Source organism: Gossypium hirsutum, chromosome D01 (assembly GCF_007990345.1).
Source record: "Gossypium hirsutum isolate 1008001.06 chromosome D01, Gossypium_hirsutum_v2.1, whole genome shotgun sequence".
In the NCBI taxonomy this organism is placed as follows: domain Eukaryota; kingdom Viridiplantae; phylum Streptophyta; class Magnoliopsida; order Malvales; family Malvaceae; genus Gossypium; species Gossypium hirsutum.
In genome coordinates, this window is record NC_053437.1 from 55,111,653 (window position 1) to 55,135,551 (window position 23,899).

A 23,899-nucleotide genomic window follows, 5' to 3' on the forward strand; every position below is an offset into this window, starting at 1 on the left:
ATTACAAAATAGTCACTGAATTATTTAAAAATTTTCATTTAAGTCATTAAACTATTTAAAATTTTTTATTTAAATTGCATTTTTATTTTTTTAAAGTTTAACATTAAGCTTTGAGCGATTATTTGATGATTGGTATGGTAAATCAATACCCATTGACGAGTATAACAATATACCTTAAATCTAAATCGATCTGACGGTCAATGTCAGAGACTAGAAAAAAAAACTATTTGGATTCTGGATCACAAATTTGTAATATTCAAAGCTATTTCATGAAAAAAAACTAAATTGTAGAAGAGAAGGGGAAAAAGAGCTTTCGATTGACATAGACGATGCAAACAGAAAAACGCTATACAATAGCGATTTTAACAATCTGGTGACTTAAATAAAAACTTCAAATAGTTTAATGACTATTTTATTACTTTTTAAATTTAAGTACTCAAAATATAAATTTACTAATAATTTAGTGACTTTTGTGTTGTTTACCCTTATTTTAATCCTAATATTTCTTTACGAAAAGTCATTGCAAATGCATATTATAATATGTATAAATAAAAAAAAAATCTAAAAAGCCTCCTCTCTATTCCTTCTTCATTTGAGGGTTTCAGGTTTCTTTGCCTTTAACCTCCACCCCACTACCTCACAAATTCACCCCCAATTTATCATCCAAACTAAGATTAAGGCCTCATTTTCCTGATTGTTGATTATAGCTTTTCACTTTTATTTTAATTGTGAATTGCTTCTAATTTTATTTCTAGGGTTTTCGATCAGGTGTCGTTGAGATGCAACGAACAATTGGATCAGGAATCGTCTGATCTTTGTCGCGGTGGCTGTCTGATTACCAGGGGCGGTGGTCCCCTTTGTATGGAAACTCGCAGCCGGAAGCGGGCGGAGGCCTCCTCAGCTGCCCCTTCATCTTCCCCCTCTGGTCCTACCACTCGTTCTCACAAACGCGCTCGTCTCTCTTCTTCCTCATCCCCAGCCGCTGCAACTACCACAACGCCTCGCTCTCGCACTTCCCGCGCTGCCGCTGCTTTAATGGACTCCACCACAACCGAATCTTCCTCTGGTTCCCGCCGCGATCGCCGTCCCAGCAAAGCTAATCAGACCACGACAAGTGACAGTCCAAATCTCGCCTCCGATAGGGGCAAAGAAAAGGAACGTGATCCAAGTGCTTGCGATAGAGATAGAGATAGAGATAGGGATAGAGATAGGGATAGGGATAATAGAGACAACAATTCTAACAACCCTGAGAGAAATTTAGGGTTAATTATGGATACCTCTGGAGGTGATGACGATGATAATGATAGCGAAGGCGGTGTAGGGATTTTGCACCAGAATCTGACGTCAGCAAGCAGCGCGTTACAAGGCTTGTTGAGGAAGCTTGGTGCCGGGCTTGATGATTTGCTGCCGTCATCGGCTATGGGTTCTGCATCTTCTTCCCATCAGAGCGGGAGGTTGAAGAAGATTCTGTCTGGGTTGCGTGCTGATGGAGAGGAAGGGAAGCAAGTGGAGGCGTTGACGCAGCTCTGCGAGATGCTTTCAATTGGGACTGAGGAGTCCTTGAGCACGTTTTCTGTGGATTCATTTGTTCCCGTGCTCGTTGGATTGCTTAATCATGAGAGTAATCCTGATATTATGCTTCTTGCAGCAAGGGCGCTGACCCATTTGTGTGATGTTTTGCCTTCTTCATGTGCTGCTGTGGTGCATTATGGTGCTGTTTCGTGTTTTTGTGCCAGGTTGCTCACTATAGAGTATATGGACTTGGCTGAACAGGTTGGTTTTTATTTGGTTACTTTCAAAATAATTTATTATTAGAGTATCGCTCGCTAGTTCTTGTATTTCATTATAAACTAGAGTGTGACAATCTCATTCTACTAGAAATTGGGTCCAGTTGCCATAGATGGAGATAAATTTGAGATGTTTGAGCATTTATCTGAAAGCTGTGTCCTATTTGCTTGTTTCTAAGTAACCATTCAAAAAAAATTCAGTTTTCTGGTTTTCTAATAATGAAGAATTTACTGCATTGTTCATAGCTGTAGACTTGAATTAGAAAGTTGAAGATTGTAGATTTGATCTAGTCGGCATTCTTATCTTTCTGTTTGAAATGCTGGAAACAGTCTCTCCAAGCTTTGAAGAAGATATCTCAGGAACACCCAACTGCCTGTTTGCGAGCTGGTGCTCTCATGGCAGTTCTTTCTTACTTGGATTTCTTCTCCACTGGGGTTCAGGTACTTAATATGGGAAAATTTTTGACTGTTAATAATTTATAAGAAGATTTCTCGCAATTTAGAATCGTATGAAGGTGTTTCTTCTGTTTAATCCCATGTTCTAGCGAGTGGCACTATCTACTGCTGCAAATATGTGCAAGAAACTCCCTTCAGATGCATCCGATTATGTCATGGAAGCTGTACCTCTATTAACAAATCTGTTGCAGTATCATGATTCAAAGGTAACTGTAACATACATTTTTGACTATTCTTTTGTTGTAAATTGTGTCTCTTCTTGATTTCCTATGCTTTGTTATGTTTATAGGTGCTGGAGCATGCTTCTGTTTGTTTGACTCGCATTGCCGATGCCTTTGCATCATCCCCGGATAAATTAGATGAGCTATGCAATCATGGACTGGTTACTCAAGCTGCATCTCTCATTTCTACAAGTAACTCTGGAGGTGGGCAGGCATCATTAAGCACACCGACATATACGGTGAATCCATGTTGCTCTTTTACTTATCTATATGCCAATGCATTTTAATGTGCAACATCTTGACAATTGAGTTTTTGAATTCAGGGCTTAATTCGACTGCTTTCAACATGTGCAAGTGGGTCTCCTTTAGGAGCTAAAACTTTACTTCTGCTTGGGATAAGTGGCATACTTAAAGATATACTATCAGGTTCTGGCATTTCTGCCAACTCATCGGTTCCGCCGGCATTAAGCAGACCAGCAGAGCAGGTAACAGTTTTAATTAAAGCTGAAAACGTTTTAGTTGTCATTGCAAGTTATTTACCAATACCTGTGAATATGTGATGTGTGTAACATGCGAATCGCCATATTAAAATAAGCAGTGGTAGAGGAACGGTATAATCCTTAGACACAAAATTCCAACTCTTAGTTTTTGAATCTGTTCATGTAAACCTTGCATGTAAGTGGTTTTTTTTTATTGTGGTTTAAGGTTACTCATTTGGACTGTTTTTAATTCAAGCTGAATTGCTGGTAGCTGTTATTTCCTGTTGTTTGTATATACCTATGTACATATGATGTGTATAATTTTCCTATGTTAAATTAATACCAGCAGTGCTGGGGAAATTGTTATAACCATTAAGACGTATGGTATCAAGTCACAGTTTTAGAGTATGTTCATATAGATATCCGTGCTTTATTTTATTCATTTTGTTTGTATAAGTTACTTGTTTTGAATATATTGTTTATTTCTTGCACTTTATATTATTTACATGGACATAGTAAATTAGCAATAGCTTATGCATATTACCCCTATCTGTTTGGTGGTCCTATAATTTTTATCTTCTTGTGTAGATTTTTGAAATTGTCAATCTGGCAAATGAACTTCTTCCTCCGTTGCCACAAGGAACAATTTCCCTCCCTGCCAGCTCTAATATGTTTGTCAAAGGATCTATTTTGATGAAGTCTCCTGCTACCAGCTCTGACAAGCAAGAAAATTCTGATGAAAATGCTCCCAAAGTTTCAGCCCGAGAGAAATTGTTGAATGATCAACCTGAACTTCTTCAGCAGTTTGGAGTTGATCTGCTTCCTGTTCTCATACAGGTAAGTTTTCATTGTGGAGGGCAGTTCCTTGATTATCTGTTGATTTGTTGGTACATATATTCTCGTCTTTACCATGATTTTCTCTTGGTTGGTATTTATGGTCCTATCATTTTATCTATCAGATCTATGGTTCCAGCGTCAATGGCCCAGTTCGCCATAAATGTCTCTCGGTTATTGGAAAACTAATGTACTTCAGCAGTGCAGAGATGATTCAGAATTTGTTGAGTGTGACAAACATATCAAGGTGTCCACCTTAAGTAAAAGATAGCAATTTACATATTCTTGCAATGTTTGGTTATGGGAACTTACTGTTTGTTTGATTTTGTAGCTTCTTGGCTGGTGTTTTAGCATGGAAAGATCCACATGTCTTGGTTCCTTCCCTCCAAATTGCTGAGATCCTCATGGAAAAGCTTCCTGGAACCTTCTCCAAAATGTTTGTCAGAGAGGGTGTTGTTCATGCTGTAGATCAGCTTGTATTAATTGGTAACCAAAATGCCACTGCTGCCCAAGCATCTCCTCTTGAGAAGGATAATGATTCTGTATCTGGAACGTCATCACGTTCCAGGCGTTACAGACGACGCAGTGGAAACTCTAATCCTGAAGGAGGTTCTGTGGAGGAGTCCAAAAATCAGGCCTCTTTAAATATTGGCTCACCTGCTAATACCGTTGAAATTCCTACAGCCAATTCCAATATTCGTGCTGCAGTAAGTGCATGTGCTAAAGCATTTAAAGATAAGTATTTCCCCTCTGATCCTGGGGCTGTTGAAGTTGGAGTAACAGATGATCTTATACACTTAAAAAGTCTCTGCATGAAATTAAATGCTGGTGTTGATGATCAAAAGACTAAGGCAAAAGGAAAATCTAAAGCTTCAGGGTCTCGGTTGGTTGATTTTTCTTCTAGCAAAGAAGAGTACTTGATTGATGTGATTTCTGAGATGCTAGCAGAACTAAGCAAGGGGGATGGTGTATCCACATTTGAGTTTATTGGTAGTGGTGTTGTTGTGGCCTTGTTAAGCTATTTTTCTTGTGGGTACTTCTCGCAGGAGAGAGTTTCTGATGTAAACCTGCCCAAGCTTCGTCACCTAGCCCTTAAACGATTAAAATCATTTATAAGTGTGGCACTTCCTTCAAGTGTTGATGAAGGAAGTATTGCTCCTATGACTGTCCTGGTTCAGAAGCTTCAAAATGCTTTATCATCTGTAGAGCGTTTCCCTGTAGTTCTTAGCCATTCATCTAGGTCTTCTGGTGGGAGTGCACGCCTCTCTTCTGGATTAAGTGCATTGTCTCAGCCTTTTAAGTTGCGGCTTTGTCGAGCCCAAGGAGAGAAGTCTCTACGTGACTATTCTTCAAATATTGTGATGATTGATCCATTAGCAAGTCTAGCAGCTGTTGAAGAATTTCTTTGGCCACGAGTTCAACGTAGTGACAATGCTCAAAAACCGTGTGTGTCTGTAGGAAATTCTGACTCTGGGAACACGCCCAGTGGGGCTGTTGCTTCTTCTCCATCTACCTCAACTCCTGCTTCGACCGCTCGTCGTCATTCTTCAAGGTCCAGATCATCTGTTAATATTGGAGATGTTGCCAGAAAGGAATCATCACAGGAGAAAAGCACAAGTTCGTCAAAGGGAAAAGGTAAGGCTGTTTTGAAGCCTGCTCAAGAGGAGTCAAGAGGGCCTCAAACAAGAAATGCTGCTCGTAGAAGAGCTGTTCTGGATAAAGATACCCCAATGAGACCTGAAAATGGCGACTCTACGTCTGAGGTATGTGTTTTGATTATTAGATATGAAGTCTGGTGTGTTTTGAGTTATTGTATCGTAAAGTCTTCCATGCTGAAGTTAGTTTAAATTCATAATCATTTGTTAACAACCTTATTTTTATTTTGTACTTGTCTCTTGTTTGCATGTAAATGAGCATTCTTTTTTCCCCTCTATTTCCTGTTTGATGATGATCTGCCCCTTTTTGGTAGGATGAAGAATTGGATTTGTCTCCTGTGGAGATCGATGATGCTTTGGTGATTGAAGATGATGATATTTCTGATGATGAAGATGATGATCATGAAGACGTAAGTTATATTGTGCCTGTAGAAATGGGCAGCACTTTCATGTTTATCATAATTTATAAACTTCATTTGATCTTTACTATTGCTTGATAGAACCATTGTTTTCTTTACAGGTGCTCAGAGATGATTCTCTTCCTGTTTGCATGCCAGATAAAGTACACGATGTTAAATTGGGCGATTCAGCTGAAGATGGCACAACCATGCCAGCAGCAAGTGATAACCAAATTAATGCTGCTTCTGGATCAAGCAGCAGAGCTGCTGCTGTTAGTGGTTCAGACTCTGCTGATTTTAGGAGTAGTTATGGCTCAAGGGGTGCAATGTCGTTTGCTGCTGCTGCCATGGCTGGGTTTGGATCTGCCAATGGTAGAGGTATTAGAGGAGGTAGAGATCGGCAAGGACGTCCTCAGTTTGGCAATTCTAATGAGCCTCCAAAATTGATTTTTACTGTTGGTAGTAAGCAGCTCAACCGGCAGTTGACCATCTATCAGGCCATTCAAAGACAGCTTGTGTTGGATGAGGACGATGATGAGAGATATGGTGGTAGTGATTTCACATCTACTGACGGAAGAGGAATGTGGAGTGGTATCTACACAATAACTTATCAGAGGGCAGACACCCAAGCTGACCGAACATCAGTAGGGGGTTCAGGTTCTGCCCCAGCATCTAAATCCACTAAATCGTGTTCTCCCAGTTCCAACTCTGATTCCCAAACTCATAGAATGTCACTATTAGATAGCATCTTGCAAGGGGAGCTTCCTTGTGATCTAGAAAGATCTAATCCTACTTACACTATCTTGACACTGTTGTATGTATTAGAGGGGTTGAATCAGCTGGCAACTCGTTTGAGAGCTCAGATAGTTTCTGACGGTTTTGCTGAAGGAAAAATTTTAAATCTGGATGAGTTGAGTACCCCTGGTTCTAGAGTTCCTTATGAGGAATTTATTAATGGTAAACTCACTCCAAAACTGGCTCGGCAAATACAGGATGCCCTTGCTCTCTGCAGTGGAAGTCTCCCTTCCTGGTGTTACCAGTTGACAAAGGCATGCCCCTTTTTATTTCCTTTCGAGACACGAAGGCAGTACTTCTATTCAACTGCCTTTGGGTTGTCTCGTGCGTTATATCGTCTGCAGCAGCAGCAGGGTGCTGATGGCCATGGATCAACTAATGAGAGGGAGGTGAGGGTTGGGAGATTACACCGTCAAAAAGTTCGTGTCTCCCGGAACCGCATTTTTGATTCTGCTGCGAAGGTAATGGAAATGTATTCTAGCCAAAAAGCTGTGCTTGAAGTTGAATATTTTGGAGAAGTTGGCACTGGATTGGGTCCAACGTTGGAGTTCTATACACTATTAAGTCATGATTTGCAAAAGGTTGGACTTGGAATGTGGAGGTCTAATTCTACATGGGATAAGTCAATAATGGAAATTGATGGAGATGAAGAGAAAAATGAGAAAACTGCTGGTAGTGTTGGGGGAGATATAGTCCAAGCTCCTTTGGGGTTGTTCCCTCGACCTTGGCCACCAAATGCTGATGCTTCTGAAGCCAGCCAGTTTTTTAAAGTCATCGAATATTTCCGGCTACTTGGACGTGTGATGGCGAAAGCTCTTCAAGATGGGCGACTTTTAGACCTGCCACTATCAACACCATTTTACAAACTTGTGCTTGGTCAAGTAAGCTGTTTGCAGTTTTTTGACTTGCAGAACTATTTGAATATTCTTTTAGCTTAGATTGCTTATTTGTATACCTATTACATTTCTACTATTGCGACGACTATCTGTTAACTTTTGGGCTGAAGATGCATTTTATAAAACATTGCAGGAGCTTGATTTGTATGATATTCTGTCTTTTGATGGTGAGTTTGGGAAAATTTTGCAAGAACTGCATTTCCTTGTTTGTCGAAAGCAATATTTGGAATCGACTGGTGGTGAAAGTAGTGCTGCTGTTGATGAATTGTGCTTCCGTGGTACCCCGATAGAAGATCTCTGTTTGGATTTTACGCTTCCAGGCTATCCAGAATACATACTGAAACCAGGGGATGGCACTGTATATATTCAACTTTTCATTCTATTCCCTCTATTTTATTTTGTTGTCAGTAGACTATTCTAACTGCTAACATCCTATTAAATGCATCAGGTGGATATCAATAACTTAGAGGAATACATATCCTTTGTCGTTGATGCAACTGTCAAGGCTGGAATTATTCGGCAAATGGAGGCATTTCGAGCTGGATTTAATCAGGTCCAGTTGCTTTCTTTGGTCTGAGTTTTATTGACTAGTCATAAATCATGTTCAACCTGGGTTTCCTTGTTAATTATTCGCATGTAAGGAGCTGTTTTTGAGATTCATCGTAATGTTAATATATCCATTATTATAACAAGCAGGTTTTTGATGTTGCATCATTACAAATATTTACACCCCAAGAGTTGGACTATTTGCTATGTGGTCGCAGAGAGTTGTGGGAGGTAATTTGACACCTACTGAGATAATATTGCTAACTTCTTTGATTAGAACTATTTTTTTTTACTTGGATCTTTATATATAACTTAAAATAATGCAGGCTGAGACACTTGCTGATCATATAAAATTCGATCATGGATATACTGCAAAGAGCCCTGCAATTGTTAATGTATGTTTGTTTCATAACCCTATTATTCAAATAATTGGGATCTTTGTTCTTTCCATAATGATGTTTGGTTTTGTAATTTTGCAGTTACTTGAAATTATGGGAGAATTTACACCAGAGCAACAGCGGGCCTTCTGCCAATTTGTTACTGGTGCGCCTAGACTTCCACCTGGTGGTCTGGCAATGCTGAATCCAAAGCTTACAATCGTTAGAAAGGTAATGGGAGCTGGATTGAGAAAGTTGATATCAATGTTTCTTTTCTTTTACGTTGTTAATTGTTCTATCTGCTCATCATTGAATTTTTTTAAGATGAAAGTCTGATTGAAATGAGATTTACATATGTATTTATTTATGTTAGTTTTTAAGTAGTCTCTTTACGTGAAACTGGATTCAATATTTTTAAGGTTGCACCTTAAGAGAGTTATGTACTATGAATACTATGTTATCTGGAATTTTCATTTTGGCTATAGTACCCATGGACACCTGTGCTTGACGCATCGGAATATGGATAGTATTATACTATATATATAAAAGAACTTCAAAAACTGAGTCACACCTTTAGACACATTGGTACATCCTCCGAGTTTGGGGTAACATAGATCATCATCAGTATTATTATTAGCTTAACAGTAAATTTTTCATTCAGCTGTATATAAAGCTGAGTTCTTGTCTGGCATGTATTGACGGTTTGTCTGAAATCTGATTGCAGCATTCGTCGTCTGCAATTGCTGCTACTTCCAATGGAAGTGGACCCTCAGAATCAGCAGATGATGACTTGCCCAGTGTCATGACTTGTGCTAATTACTTGAAGCTTCCTCCATATTCTTCCAAGGTATTATTAATCAGTGCAGATTGATTTTTGTATGATTATCCCTGGTAACATTTTTATATGATCTTATTTCCAAGCGGTGGTGTGTGAACAGGAAATTATGTATAAGAAATTGCTATATGCAATCTACGAAGGGCAAGGATCTTTTGATTTATCATGAGTGAGTGTTCGCAACCAAAACATACAATTGTGTAGTATAGTTCTGAACAACACAATGTGGGGTCAACTTATCTCACCTGCTGCGATCATTTTTGATATTTCCAAGTGGCGTATTAATTTTGCTCAAATAATGGTTTCTCTCTTCACTGATGTTTCCATACAATTAGTGGCATTGGCAAAGCTCCGTTTCTACTTTAATGGTGGATCATCCAAAATTTGCGTCCATAGGCCCCCCAAATTCTGGGTAATTGAATTACTTTAAATTTTTTTTTTATATATAAATGTTTTCCAGATGGGTGCGTAATTAATGTTTTTTTATCAGATGACTTATAAGAAGAAGCAGAAAAGAAAATGGAAGGCGGATTTTGTGGAGAATTGGTTCAGGCAGGCAGCTGCTTAAACTTTTGTATATAAATAGGAAGTTTATGTGTATGTTTTCTTTTTTCTTTTGGTTTGACAATTTATTGGCTGGTAAGATATAATATATTTACATATATATCGTTACATGGGCGTAAGATATAATATATTTACATATATATCGTTACATGGGCGTAAATTGTTGAAGTAAATAAATGATGAAAATTTATTTTTATTTTTAAATTGGCATGGGTGGGGGGAGGAAATCGAAAGAAATGTCTAGAAGGTACTTGTTTTTTAAAGGTTTAACACTAACTTTTATATGGAGATTCAATTCCTATTAAATAGATGGGGTGATTTGATCTTTGTATTATTTTGAAGTGAAAAAAAGAGTCAAATATGGTGTTAAACATTCACATTTTATTCGGGGGGAAAGAAATCTAATATTCAAATAATTATTAAAAAATTTGAAAGATTATTTCAGATATTTCGTAAAATTCTTTTATAGCAACTTTTTGTAATTTGCTGCAATTTTTTGGAAAAATTTTCGTAGTTTTTTAAAGATTTTTTTAATAAATTTAAAAGTTCTTAATTATTTAATCATTTGAATATTATATAATTTGCTGATGTTAGTGTTTCAACAAGGAGGTGGTGGTGATGACGTCGTTCACTTGTGAAGGGTCGTAGGGGAGAAGGTTAACTAAGCGGTTTAAGTTACAAGAGGAGAGAGATCCTTCACAAATTTTGTGTTGGGGGTATATATAAGGTATTTTTCCCTTATTTAATAGTGTCATGTTATCGACAATATAGATGGTGTCGTCAATCATAGTACTCTGTGATCTTTGTTTGACATTCCTTTGATGAGATGTTATGAGGTTATGTTCAGTGGTTTTTATGGACAATTCATGGTTGGTGGTCAGGAGCCCGGTGGTTGAAAGCGGGTGGCCTATTAGAGGGCAAAAGCAAGTGGTCTGAGGTATTCAGGTAACTGGTTCATGACCAGTAAAATGATTTAAGATGGAAGGTTGTTCACGAGTGCTTTTTAAGTTGCTTCTTGTGTTGCCACATGTCGAAGTTGGGGTGAAAGTCTAAGTCAATAAAAAAGCACAAGTGTCATACCTAAGGAATAGTAGTAGGCATTTGAAGATTCACTTGGGTTGAGCTACTTCCGGGTTTGTGATATGGTGTGAGATTGATCATTCAGAATGGATGTTGGGGCAAAACACTGAGGCTTTGGGCTGCCCTTCACTCGTCACTATGGAAACTTCAACAGCACTTGGTAAAGGAGTAGTATGCTCCCAGATGCATAATTCTTCAGGCTTTGGTTGGCCTCGCCCTTCAGTACTGCAATATTTTGGATGGTTTGCTGGACTGTTTCCTCAATCTTTTCCTGCTAGTGGTGCCTGTGGCACTAGCATAAACATCGAAGAGACTAGAATCCATTTGTCCCCTTGTAGGGGTTGAAGTAGTTGCGCAAAGGAATAACATAATCATATTCAGCAAAAATCAAACAATGCTAACACTAAAAAGATTTATAAAGGATAAAAGGAAGGATAGAAGGAAGATTTAGGGGCTCGATCATAGTGCCCCTCATCCAACCCTCTATCTTTAACCACTCCTTCTATCATTGAAAGTAGGCGTGGATAGCCTCCATATCCATAACGACGCTTAGCAGAAGGACATTTTTATAGGGGGCTTCTTCCTCCCCATCCCTTTCATCTGAAGAAATATCAGTCGCGACATGAGCCATGGAAGATGTTTCCTCATCTGGAGCCTGGGCTCGGCTACGAGAAGCAGTAGATTGACTGGATCTTCCACTGGCAACAGTTGTGTTGCCCCCACAACGACGTATGGTTCCCTATCATTTGGAGGGATGACGGGTAAGGAATGGTGCATAACCTCTGGGATCATCGACTTATGTTTTGAACACTTTGCAAATGTTACAATATAATCTCACAGTTCCTCCATTAGTCCGCGGAGAATTAGAGCCATCATTTCCTCTGCGTTAAAGGGTCATGATTGGTCATGAGATTTTCATGACTCGTCGTTCATGAAGCCCCGTCCGAAATCGCATTCTAGTACCCATTCTCGTCATTGTCGAACATACAATACTTGAAGACCTTTTGGAGGGTGATGTTTTAGGGGACAACGAGGATATCCTTTTTATTTATCATTATGAATTGCTCCTCGAAACCCTTTCGTAACCCTTCAACGGGGACTTGTAGTTGCACGAGTTCGTAAGAGGTAGGCTCCATTTGATGGGTAATTCGGACTCATTGTCGAACTCGAGTTCCATCAGAATGTATTTGTGACGGTTTAAACTCATATTATTGATCCCCCCGTACAAAATTTCCTCTATCTGGGGTATGCCTTGGCGTCAGGAGAAATACATCAACCTCGGCTCGTTAGCAGCTGTTCACCCCACCAAATGGAACATGTTTTGGAATACCCTTAGCATGGACCACATTCCCCACTTGCGGCAAAGAATGATGAACCCAATGATGATCCACCAAGAAGCCCCAACTAACTGCCCAGAAGAAACTTTATAGCAAGAGAGAACTTCAATGATGAACGAGTGGGAGGCAAGTGAAACCCAACTTCTAGCACATAAAGTGATAGGTAAAACCCTGGCCTCCCTCCGCTATACTTAGGCCCATAGATTTCACTAAAGAAATAGGACCCCTTCGAGAGGTTAAAATCATAACGATGATGCTTTTTCAACAACCACCTACAACGGAGCAACCTTCTGGCCTATATTTTAGTAGTGGAGCACTGGAAGGACCCCTACCACTAATTCCTTCACCTCCATTGGTGACTTTCTCTACCTTTTCCCTATTATCTCTGAAGTTTTGGCCTCCCTTCCACGGTTGTTTTCGGTCATGATTAACAAGAAAATACGAAATAGAAGAGGGAAACAAACGTAGAAAAGGCAAAGTCTTATCTTGAAAATATTAAGCCTAAAGCACAAAAACAAGCATAAATAAGAATTAGGGACAAGAACAAGAAGAATAGAGAGGAAAAAGCTCAGAAAAAGGCTAAAATCATAACGATGGCGCTTCTGCAACAACCACCTACAGCGGAGCAACCTTTTGGCCTCTTTTTCAGTAGTGGAACACTGGAAGGACCCCGTACCACTAATTCATTCACCTCTCTTGGTGACTTTCTCTACCTTTTCCCTGTTGCTTTCAAAGTTTTGGCCTCCCTTCCACGATTGTTTTCAGTCATGATTAACGGGAAAATACGAAATAGAAGAGGGAAACAAACGTAGAAAAGGTGAAGTCTTATCTTGAAAACATGAATTTTAACAAGAATTAGGGACAAGAATGAGAAGAAGAGAGAAGAAAGAGCTCAAAAAAAGGTTGGGCACTTGAAGAATTTGAAGAACAGTTGCTGAGAAAACACAAAAACACTCGGGAAATTTTGAAGCAGCAAAATTTCTGGGATTTTTACTAAAATATTATAAAAAAACCAAAATATTATAAACTTTTTATTATTTACTAAAATAATACAAAAAAAACCAGAACAGTAAAAATTTGGATGCCAAAAGTGTCTTTGCGAGAGGCGGCACAGGACTAAAATGTAATAATCTAAAATTTTAAGGACTTGATATGAAAATTTATCATTTTAAATTTTAAAAGTGAATTGGTGCCTATAGCCGCACTAAAGTTGAAACGTGGCTAATTGCCTTTTAAGTCCTCTTTATTTATTATTTTCTTTTTATTCTCTTTCAACTCACTTTTTATTTAATAAACAAGCCCTCAACCTATTTTTGTAGTTAAATAAGCTCTTAATCTATGATTTTTACTCATAAAAACCTTTTATTTTATTATTAAAGTAAATATATTTTACCTAAAGTAAAGCTATTTAAAAAAGTATAAACTAATTCGCATTTTATGTTTATGTGAATTTGATGAGAATAATTTATTAAATAAAAAAATTTACTAAATTTGATGAGAATAGTTTATAATTATAATTTATTTTTCTATTTGGGTTACCTTTATTGGTGATCAGTTTTATTATTGCTTTTGGTTTTTCAATAAAGCATGCCTGGTATTTCTATTAATTTTTAATTAAATCTAATATTAGTTAAGAATTAAGATACTTAGAATTCTAATTAAGTAATAACTCTACTTTACTTTAATAAAAGTAGCATGTCAAAATTTTTAACTACTAACAATAAATTATAATTATAATTATCACAATTTTTTTTGTCTTTTTCATATATTTTATGCTTAGAGTTCTATTTAAATAACAATTCTATTTTAAAATTAGCACAATATTTTTAATAATAATTGCAGTTTAAATTATAATTATTTTGAAATTTATAATTCTCACAACTTCTATTAAATTATAATTATTTTTAAATTTATAAAGAGTATTTATATATAAAAAATATTTTTATTTAATTAAAAAACTTGAATTCTTATTATTTTAAATTCATCCAATTATATTCAATGATTTTATAGATTTATAGTTTTATTGATTAATAATATATTATGTTTTTTTTAAGTAGAGCCTTTATAATATATGACCAAATTAATTAATTTCACATTAATATATTATTATTTTAATTAATCTTACTTTTTATTATTATATAATAATATTAATAAATTATTATTCTAATGTAGTTTAGTAATATAATTAACAATAAAGGATATTTTTGTCAGTTCAAAAGTTTTTTCAAGACTCGTGCTTTATATATATTATAGATAGATATTTTTGTGATTTTTATCGGAGATATGAAAGATTAAATCACAGCCTATCATATTTCGTCATCTAATTGGTCCGTTAATTGATTTTAATGGTTAATGTAACGAAATGTGAAAATTATTAATGTAAGCTTAATTAATTTTTCAGGTTAATGATAAGAGCTCAACTGGATTCAAATTAAGTCAAGGGGATTAGTAACTTTTTTTGGTTTTTTCTTAAGGGACTATTATAGCTATAAGCCTTTGATAAACATAAATTTTTTTATTTAATAAACTATTCTCATCAAATTCACGTAAACATAAAATGCGAATTAGTTTATACTTTTTTAAATAGCTTTACTTTAGGTAAAATATATTTACTTTAATAATAAAATAAAGGGCCTTTATGAGTAAAAAAACATATATTAAGAGCTTATTTAACTACAAAAAATAGGTTGAGGGCTTGTTTATTAAATAAAAAAGTGCGTTGAAGGGGAATAAAAAGAAAATAATAAATAAGGAGGGCTTAGAAGGCAATTAGCCACATTTCAACTTTAGTGCCGCCACACCTACAGGCGGCACCAATTCACTTTCAAAATTTAAAATGTAAATTTGCATATCAGGTCCTTGAAACTTTAGATCATTACATTTTAGTCCTGTGCCGTCTCTGGCACAAGCACCTTTGGTGCCGCCTGTGGCATCCGATTTTTCACTGTTCCATTTTTTTGTATTATTTTGATAAATAATAAAAAGTTTATAATATTTTGGTAATTTTTTTTATTTTTTTATAATATTTTAGTAAAAATCCCAAAATTTCTTGATTGTTGAAGACAAGGCCTATAATAATGCGTTTTATGACCTAAACACTCCGACACCTCACAACCAATATCGTTCGAACACATGTGCCATTGAATGACACAACCCATCATTAGCCTTGTTCCCCAAAAATTGCTGTTCAACTTTTAGGTAATAAAATTGTAATGGAATAAAATTTAATAGAATAGAGTTGTAATTAGTAATTTCATTATTTGATTGAATGGTTCTAAAACTCTTAGGTAATAAAATTGTAATGGAATAAAATTGTAATAGAATAGAGTTGTAATTAGTAATTTCATTATTTGATTGAATGGAATGAAATAGAGCTTTAATAGTATTTTTGTATTTGGTTGAATGCAATAGATGTTGTAATAGTATAATGAAAAAGGCTTAAATAACCAAAATACCCTTAGCAGAAATTTCTTTTTGGTAGATAATTATTGTTATTGTTATTAAATTTTAATAAAATTATTGTTAAATATATTTTAATAAAAATAATAAATAATTTAATCATATTTTAATATAATTATTATTAAATACAATTTAATAAAATAATATATAATTTAATAAGATTCTAATATAATTATTATTATATGAATTAAAAAATCATAATATATAATATTATAAAAATAATACATAACCTACTTTATTATTTTTAAACTGCAATACATATTTAATGTACTAAAATATCATTAGTGAAATAAATAATTTAATTATTCTACAATAAAAAATAAAACATTAGAAGTAATAAATAGCTTGTGATTAAAAAAATGTAGACACTGAAATAGAAATAATGACTTTATTTAAATGTTAGTTTACGGGTTAAGTAACAATTTTAATCGATACTTTGGTACATATAACAAACATTATAATGTTACATTTCACATTCTCATTTCATTTAAATTGTGACAGAAAAAATGTTAAACACCACATACGTATAAACTATTCTACTTTAATTCATCAAATCAATGGGAATATGTGTGATCATTTCGATTAATAAGACAAGGCATAAATTTAGACTGGAAGTAATTGTTATTAATTTAATAAAAAATATTACATTTAAATTTTATTATAAAAAATATAAATATCAATATAGAAAGAAGATGAATGAATGATTAACAATAATCTAACTTCAAGAAATCCCCTAGAGAACCCTTATCTATGTACTGGCCCCCAAAAGAAAGAAATGAGAACTATTGTCAAATGTTCAGCCCACATGTCATATTCTCAATACAGAAGATAGTACTTGATACCAATATAAATGAACAACCTTAATAATTAAATTCAATGATAAAACATAATGAACAACCATGTTTTGATACCCTTTTACATGTGAATAACACAGAATACCATCATCTTTCATTGTTAAAATGCTATTAATGTACAAAGAGCTAAATAGTGGGAAAGAATCACCAAAGAGATGTATTACTTGTCATATCATATCCATGTTAGTGATAGTCTCCAATGTAGGATTAAGCCTTGAAGTCTACAACTCACGGCTACTGCACATTTACTTTAAATCAAATTCCAGGACTTTTATAGCTAATCTAAATAATTTCCTTTCAATTTCTTTTCTTGAAAGCTAGGTTGTTAAGCTATAAGCTTTTCATAGCTAATCTATTAACCAATTAACTTTTCACCAACATAACTAAGTTCGTTAGAGTTAGAACAAAAAAACATGGAAGCTAGACTGCTAGAATACTAGCTTTTCACACACAGCAATACCAATTAAATCTAGTAAAGACACCTCGATAACATTAGCATTTTTGCTTTCATTGACCATACCATATATAAGATGGTCTAGAAATTGATCCACCTTACATATTCGAACATGTGACATTAATTAGATGATGAAACATGATCGTGCAATATAGCACCACATGAAGTATGAAGTAGTGGATCCTAATGAACACATTTTCCTTGAAGATCATTCATTGAGATCTCAAACACACAGTGCGTGTGAATCCTTCTAAAGCAATCTTGGTACCTTGAGTAACAATAAGCTCCAAAGAAACAAACTATCTAGCATATAGAGAGTAATAGAAAATAATTCAAGAGCTACTCTGATCCAAGATAGTAGATTGCACAGCAGATCGAATCCATTTACCAAACTGAATTTACTCAAGAGCATCAATAATTAACAAATCAAGCTATTTTACTAATCCATGAACAACAAAGAAATAACTAACCACATTCACATCACCTCAAACTAAGATTAATAGAGTTAATGTATTGAAACTAGAAGTAGCAAAAATGAATAGATTAAAACTCATTCATCAGACAAGATCATCAAGTAGTTGGCAGCAGATATCTAAGTAATTTTTCAATTGCACTTAACAAAGACATAAAGCATTAAGGTTCTTTTACATTTCTCCAAGCTCAAGCACGTTGAATACTAAACTACAAAAAAATTAATAAACATGAAATGACAAGAAGGAAAGAGCATCACCATTGTCAATGGAGATTCCCATTAAATTTGTAGTTTCTAAAGGTCACTTTCTCAATACAGGAAAATTCTCAGGACATGTATCATTCTTGCGATTTCATGCCAACCCAGCTCCACCAAATCTTTAAACTTGCATCTACAATAGGTATGCTGGAGAAGTACTCACATGCATCTCTGATTATGCACTTATTAGCCATCAAGTTGAATTTTTATCAGTATTGCCTTCTTACTATGTTTTAGAAGAATATTCCTTTTTCTCCATGATCTGCTGGATAGCTTCTTGATATCCTTCTATGAAACTCTTAAGAGCATCTCTATATGCAGAAGCCCTTGTCATGTATAACCTCTGTAAAGCAAGCCTCAAAGTCTCCATCCCTCATCTTGTAGCAATTGCTATTAAATCATTTCCATAGACAACATCAAAATAATGTAAAATTCAACAAGATAAACTATAATATCGGGAAAATAAGAGAGAGAAAAGGGTGAGATGAGAGAAATTTGGCCTAAAAAATTTTAGTTGAAAAGAGAAGCTGTACCAATAAGGTAAATGATAACAAAATAAGTAGAAAATTATTATGATTTAAAAATTTTTCTTTCTAAAATAAATTAAAGAAATATATTAAGATGTTCAGAAAATAGAATATTGGTAGATGGCACATCGTTCTATCATTCTTCAGAATGATACCAAAAAGAAGAAAAAAAAGGTACCTAGGTAGCATAAGATAACGGTATGATCGTCATGGTAATGGCTCTAGACAATGAAACCCAGATAACTATGTAACACCCCCAACCCGTATCCCTTGTTGGAACCGGGTTATCGAGCATTACCGGAGTTTACAGATCAAACAGATAGAAATTTCAACATTTCATATAACATAATATTAAAGTCATAAACCAATCAAACTCATATATATTGTCCCTTATTTGAGCTATTGAGGCCCAAAATACGTGTTAGAAACAAGTCGGGACTAATTCAGAAATCAGAGAATTTTTCAAAAAATATTAAAAATTTTCAAAGCTGTAGGGTTCACACGGCCGTGTGGTCAGGCCGTGTGACTCACACGGTCAAGAGACACACCCGTGTCTTAGACCGTGTGGACCGTGTGGGCATTCGAAATAGGGATACACGACCATGTCCCAGCCCGTGTCTATACCCGTGTAACTTTTTGACTTATGTCACACGGCCAAGCCACACACTCGTGTTCCAGGCCGTATACCCTTTCGAAATGGCCTTGCACGCTTGTATGTTAGCTGTGTGTCTCACACGACCCAGCCACATTCCCATGTGTCTGGCCGTGTGGACTCCAAATGTATCTTAAACAACAAGTTTACCATTCATTGCAAGCTTAGACAATAAGCAACTCAAAAATCATTCGTTTAACCAATTCAAAACACAATCAAACACATCCAAATCATATCAAACAAACGTCCTAGGTGCCTAACCAATGTACCCTCATAGGTACCACAATTATATCATCATTTCATATCATTAAAACATCATTCAAATCATCATTATAAGTCATGCCTAATTCAATTTATTTTGCCTTATTCATGAACACTTAAACATTAACTTAATTTCATATGTTTATATATATATACCAAACTAACATTATATTTATAACCTTATTTACAAATAATTCGCAAAATAACTATTATTTAGACACCCTAGGTACATACCAACACATTGCAAAAGGATAAACATTTCATGCAAAATTCACTTTAAACTAAATTTAACTCCCTATTTTCACTTAAATCCCTAAATTTCAAAAGTTTCACAATTTAGTCATTATTACTCAAAATTTACAATTTATTCTACAATTTAATCCTTTTTTATTTCTAGCTTAAAAATCTATCAATTTAATCCCTAATACTAAAATTATTCAACATTAAAAACATTTAAAAACTCAAGAATTGCTAAAATTTCAACATGAGTCGAGTAGTATTTAATACCGAGATTCCAAAAACATAAAAATTACAAGAAAAATGGACTAAATTGACTAACCAATTGAACTTGGAAACTTTAAAACCTTAAAGCCCTTCGTCTCCTTCTTTATCCCTTTTCTTTTTTTTTTTTTTTTTCTGTTTCGTTTTGGTTTTCTATTCCTTTTTCTTTTTTTTATTTGTTTGTTTTATTATTCTTATAATATAATATATATACTTAAATATTAAGTAACATATTATAATAAACTTTAACTTAAAATTTTATAATAATTTCACCCTTATGTTGCCTCATTTATAAACTATGGCAAAATTTCTTCTTTAGTCCTTTTAATTTTTCTTTAATCTATAATTTAACTTTCATCCTATATGCAATTTAGTATTTATACCTAATTATTCTTAATTCATGAAAATTCACTTAAACAAAACCTAATTAACTACTCAACTGACTTCGTAAATATTTAATATTTACAAGTTCAATTAACGAAACGAAGTCCCAAAAATGCATTTTCTGACACCTGCAACTATCGAGTCGTTACAAACTAAGACTGCTAGAAGAAAAACAATAATTTAATATCTTCCTTAACAACTAAACCTTTGCCTGGTGAAGAAGGGATTCACCAAAAATATGCCAATGGAAGTGTAAAATATAAGACTTGAACACAGGTGCTAACAATATAATAAAACAAAATGCAGTCACAGATGACTTTGAGCAACAAGAGGAAAAAGAAATCAATGAATAAATTCCATGCTACCTCCAGACAAGTTCTACTAAAGAAGGAAATTGAAATGAAAACCTAACTGACCTCAAGCATTACGAGACTTTGTTCATTGACCTCCATAAGATGTCTCAAGCACGAATCTAACGGTTTATTGCACATATAATATGCCGTATATTTTGCAAGTCATGCTATATACTTCTTGATTCATTACAGACAACTTATACATCTGAACATTTCAAGATAAGAAACCACAAAGTAAAGTTCCTCACCAATATCCTCCAAGGTCGAAGGTTCTATCTCTGTACTCCTATTCTTATCTCCATTGGATTTACCTTTAATCTCATCATCCTTCTTATAATCGTTTGGTCTAAGATCAGGACCAATATCTTTTACCCAACTTGCAGTCTAAAGCCTAGAGGCCTCCTTCAAGACCTAAAGAAGGATGACAGGTTTTCACTAATTATATACTAAAAATAAATGCCTCTTATTCCCTAATGCATAGGCAAATAATAGCCTCTTGAGCATTATTTGACATTAAAGTGGTTATGTTAACCATCAAGTCAGCAAAACAGTACATAAAAATCATTTGATCATTTCAATATCCCAATGATCTAATTTCCACCCTGATCACCAACTAGCATCTGTGAGATTTCAAATTTCCATTATGCTTCTTTAAAATTTGTTAAATGGAACAAAAGCAAAAAAAAAAAAATTATAGAAAGGAAGTGGCAATATCATCATATTTGAGTAGAATCGCTAATAGTTTAAACGTAAAGTACTTCCAAACATATGTTCTTGATTTAAAGTAAAAAAAACCATGCTTTTTTTCTTCCAAAAAAAGGCTTCAGAATTTTAAAATGTTTTGCTTACAGTAATAGCAATGACGAAAAAAAAATACAAAGTACTAATATAGTTTCTCCATCACATAAACCATCAAAAAATACAATTATATAAAGGAAGAAGGGGAAACCCAAAATCTAACAGCATTCACCATTAAAACCCAGAAATCAATAAGCAAACAAAACTCTTACTGTGGAAGAGAAATTGGAAAAGAAAAGTACCAAGAAGCGCTTGTGCCAAGTCAATTTGCGGTACTTTTTTATGTAGGGAGGATTAGGCAATGAAGAAGGGAAAGCTATTTCTTTGAGATCATATCGAACGTAGTCATACAGCTTCCTGCACATAACTTTTACCTTTATTTTAGGTTGATATAAGAGATACCCAATGTGATTAAGCTAATGAATTATCTTTGTTGTTCCACGGTCTAAATATTTAGGGGAAGCAAGCTATTAACAGGGTTCAGCCGTACTGAATCCTGAGTGCTTTTGATTTATTTAATTTTCTATTTTTAACCTTTTCAAGGTTTTTAGGCGCTAGCTCAGATTTGGGAAGGTAAGTTGTTTGGTCCTGTTTAGATCAAAGATAAGGAAACCAAAATTAAAGCATGGAAAATAAACAAAATTCAAACAAAGAAGAAAAAGAGGTAATGATTTCTTTAATATCAAAAGACGATAATAAAATAAATAGATGAGGATTTTGATTTATCACAGCCAGAAAAACTTGAGTTACTAAACTAAAATTTAGGAACGAAGAAAATGAAAAACAAAGTAAAAGAACTACAGACAATTGGTAATGGGAAATGGTGTTTAGGGCTTTGTAAATGGAAAAGGTAGTGAACATGGAGGCTGTAGTTGAAACTGCAAAAATGAGATGATGATGAAACAATGAGGGCAAAAATGAAAAAAATAATCTTTTTCAACATTTCTACCATGCTCTGAATGGTAATTCAGAGGGTGAGGCAAATAATGCTATTCCGCCTCTATTCAGTGTTTAGTGGGAATAGAAAACTAAACAGCAACATCCGTAATAGACATTTCATTGAACCAAACGAGGGTTTATGACGGGCCCATGGAATTGAATTGTAATGGCTATGCCATTACATAGAACCAAACAAGGTGTTAGTGTAACCTCTCATCTTCAAAAAGTATCCTTAACACGCACAAAAGGAAACCTTTAGCATTCTGAACCACCCATCATGTCATCCGCAACTAGTGCCACCCACTAAGGCTATATCCGGATAGTCTCGAGATAAGTCACTTTGTAACTTACCTCTTGACTAGGGACAATTTTTATACCCTTACCCCAGCTTCGGCACGTGTGTCCCCTGTAGGTTTTAAATGTCAGGTAGTTATACGACCTAGCACATGGCTTGACACATGGGCGTGTGAGACCATTTCGAGTGTTACACGGCTTGGCACATGGGCATGTGGCTTGACCGTGTGATCCAACTCAAAGAGTTAAATGGGCACAGACATGGGTTGGGACACGGCTGTGTGTCCCTACTTCGATTGTTACACGGCTTGAGACATGGGCATGTGTCTCAGCCGTGTGAGTCACACGGCCTGGCCACATAGCCGTGTGACCCCTACAATTTTAACTTTTTTAACATTTTCCTTAATGTTCCAAATGTTTTTGATTTAGTCTCGAATTGTTTCTAAAGTGTTTCTAAGGCCTCGATGGCTCGATTAAGGGACGATATGTATGTATTTGAATGGACTTTGCTATGCTTAATGAAATGTTTGGAAATGAATATTTTTATGTTATGGTTTTATAGTAATACTCTGTAACCCTATTTTGACGACGGATACGGGTTAGGGGTGTTACATTTAATAGTATCAGAGCTATGATTTAGTCGATTTTCGGACTGAACGTAGCATGTATGAAGTTTAGAAATACATGTCTTATATAACCTGTGATAGTGTGATGTTTCCTGACTCTGATGAGATTTGTTTGACTTTTAGACAGAGATATTTTCCAACCGAGATAATTCCGATAATATTGAAAGCGATACTCAAGTATCTGAATTAAAAGTTGCTTTTGATGACTAGAAACTCATAAAGGTTAGAGTAGAGATTCATAGTGTTTACGTTAATAATGAATGTTATGTTATGTGTATTCTTGAGAGTTAAATTTTGTGGCATTACGATCTCCACCCCTTTGTTATTAAAATTTTATACTTCGGCATAAGCGAGAAGCTGAAGAGTTCATCGATTGAATGAGTGATAATGTGGTCAGAGTCGAGAATTGGTTAACAAGTAAAGAAGAAGTTATTACTAGTAGTCGACTTCATCAGGGATGATATCTAAAAAAAAGGGTTAATCGGGATTTCTTCTGAATTGAGTTCTTTAGTGGAGTGGAATAATGTGGGATCATCAATGACTTTAGTAGTCAGTGGGATAGTGTTCAAATTGAAAATATATCTGAATGCAGCTGTAATGGCCGAGTGTCTTACAACGATCTCCTCTGGGTATTCTATATGTTCTTTTATCCGCAGAGACATGCAATTGTTTATCTTCAGATGTGATTCTTATTATATGGAAATGCTGACTAACCATAACGTTAAGCAGAGGTATTGTTAGTCTGGTTGATTAATGATCGACATTGATCTATTTCTCTTTGGCATTTTTTCCTATTATGTTCGGTAG

At 35.0% G+C, this 23,899-nt stretch overlaps 1 protein-coding gene and 1 long non-coding RNA gene across 3 annotated transcripts; one reads left to right on the plus strand and one right to left on the minus strand.

Moving 5' to 3' along the window:
* Nucleotides 1–519: 519 nt before the first annotated feature.
* LOC107921785 (E3 ubiquitin-protein ligase UPL3) lies at nt 520–9,951 on the plus strand. 2 transcript variants are annotated; one of them, XM_041087455.1, is made up of 19 exons: nt 520–1,773; nt 2,118–2,228; nt 2,333–2,449; nt 2,533–2,703; nt 2,788–2,949; nt 3,532–3,780; nt 3,903–4,024; nt 4,109–5,540; nt 5,747–5,842; nt 5,953–7,506; nt 7,655–7,879; nt 7,970–8,074; nt 8,218–8,298; nt 8,394–8,462; nt 8,547–8,675; nt 9,169–9,291; nt 9,383–9,448; nt 9,615–9,691; nt 9,770–9,951. In XM_041087455.1, the coding sequence occupies exons 1-17, from the start codon at nt 862–864 to the stop codon at nt 9,446–9,448; spliced, it is 5,724 nt and encodes a 1,907-aa protein (XP_040943389.1). In that variant the 5' UTR covers nt 520–861; the 3' UTR covers nt 9,615–9,691; nt 9,770–9,951. The 2 variants fall into 2 exon arrangements, with proteins under 2 accessions (XP_040943389.1, XP_040943388.1); XM_041087454.1 differs by having other exon boundaries at nt 9,383–9,691.
* Nucleotides 9,952–17,616: 7,665 nt separating this feature from the next.
* Nucleotides 17,617–22,187, minus strand: LOC121213951 (uncharacterized). Its single transcript, XR_005909533.1, has 2 exons — nt 21,476–22,187; nt 17,617–18,147 (listed from the first exon to the last, which is right to left on the minus strand). It is a non-coding gene; the product is annotated as an uncharacterized lncRNA (long non-coding RNA).
* Nucleotides 22,188–23,899: the final 1,712 nt, after the last annotated feature.